This window comes from Seriola lalandi, unplaced genomic scaffold (assembly GCF_002814215.2).
Source record: "Seriola lalandi dorsalis isolate HSWRI2012SDOR001 ecotype SW California unplaced genomic scaffold, Sedor1 jcf7180002054952, whole genome shotgun sequence".
Taxonomy (NCBI): Eukaryota; Metazoa; Chordata; class Actinopteri; order Carangiformes; family Carangidae; genus Seriola; species Seriola lalandi.
Window position 1 is genome coordinate 1,074 of NW_019525503.1, and position 1,477 is coordinate 2,550.

Genomic DNA, 1,477 nt, shown 5'->3' on the forward strand with positions numbered 1-1,477 from the left:
GGGGGGGGGGTGTAACAAAGGTGTGAGGACGAGGTCGACACAGACATGGAGAGACACTGCAGCAGGTGAGTTATCGAACAGGTAAACCGCTTGTTCACTGTTCTTCAATGAACTGATTCCTGACACTTTGCTGCTGCTGTGAAAAACACGTCACAAAGAACCGGAGGAACTTTTACTCCTGGGAAAATTCACCTGGAGTCGATGTGGGGAAATTAAAGTTTAAACTTTTGTTGGAAAAAGTAAATAAAAAGAATCATGTGTCCTTCTTATCATCACAGCTGAGGTGCACTGAAGAAAATAAATCACTGCCTGCTACATCTACTTTAAATCAGAGCAGTAATTCATTAGATTCAGCTAATTAAACGGATCGTTACTGACTGTTTGCATCAGCTTTTACTTCTTCACCTCTTTAACACTTATGTAAAAACAGCTGATTCAAGCTGGACTTCCATCTAAACGTACCAGCGAGCCGAAGCCGACGGTCCAGAAGTGCTCGTTGCGAACCTCCAGCACCCCGTCCAGAGTCGACACCTGATTGGACACAAACGGGAACAAGTGGCCAATAAGAATCTGCCGTAAACCTTTAATATGTCATATATTGTTTCACTACATTCAGGAGTCAGAACGTTTATAAACCCTGTAAATCTCTGAAGAATCTGACAAGAGATTTTTATCCTTCAATTTTCATGAAAAAACGAAGTAATCTCATGTATTTTATTAAGGTGTGTATTAAAGTCACTGCTGTGTTTGTACAGGACAGAAGAGGCTCTGACTCACCTCTCTCAGCAGTTTGTCCAGCTGACCAATGACGTGAGAGGGCGTGGTCTGACGACAGGTGACGACAGGAAATTAATAATTGCACTTCTTAAAAAGCTCTGATGTTAATGTTATTATCGTTTATTATATTTCACAAACAGCTTCGTCTCACCTGCAGCAGAACTTTCCCGCTGTACACGCTCATGGGATACATGGTGCCAAAGGTCATGAGAGCGATGGCGACGGCCGACGCTGTGTCCACCGCATTGTAGTTACTGAGAACACACACACACACACAAACACACACACACACACACACACACACACACACACACACAGGAAAGAGGGTAAATACATAAGACATGAGGTGTTTAAATAAGGTTTAAAACAAACACATGGTAATAATAGACATATATAAATAGGATTTAAAGAGAATAAAATGCAAAATAAAAATCATCTATAACTGGATAAAACAAGAAGCGGGTGAGTAAGTAGCAGATCAGTTAAAACACAGAGAGAAAGTTCCATGAATAAGAATAAAAGGAAACCACAAATTAAAACATTCTCTTGTTTGATTTTAAAGAACTGAATAAAGCTGCTTCTCCATGTTCAGTTTAGACTCTGGGAACAATCAGCAGATCTGTGACGGGAAGCTGATTCTGTAATCATCTTAATGTAGATATTAAAACTAGCCCCTTAATAAAAAATATCTCAGTTTGTG

At 40.1% G+C, this 1,477-nt stretch overlaps 1 protein-coding gene across 1 annotated transcript in view; it reads right to left on the bottom strand.

The window, feature by feature from the left end:
* Positions 1–9: 9 nt before the first annotated feature.
* The window catches only part of slc30a6 (solute carrier family 30 member 6), a 49,955-nt gene continuing 48,487 nt past the window's right edge, over positions 10–1,477 (bottom strand). The window contains exons 12-14 of the mRNA XM_023394669.2: positions 929–1,031; positions 778–825; positions 10–531 (exon numbers count right to left, since the gene is read on the bottom strand). Of these exons, the coding sequence (XP_023250437.2) occupies positions 436–531; positions 778–825; positions 929–1,031 (247 nt within the window). The 3' untranslated portion in view covers positions 10–435. The remainder of the gene's footprint in view (positions 532–777; positions 826–928; positions 1,032–1,477) is intronic.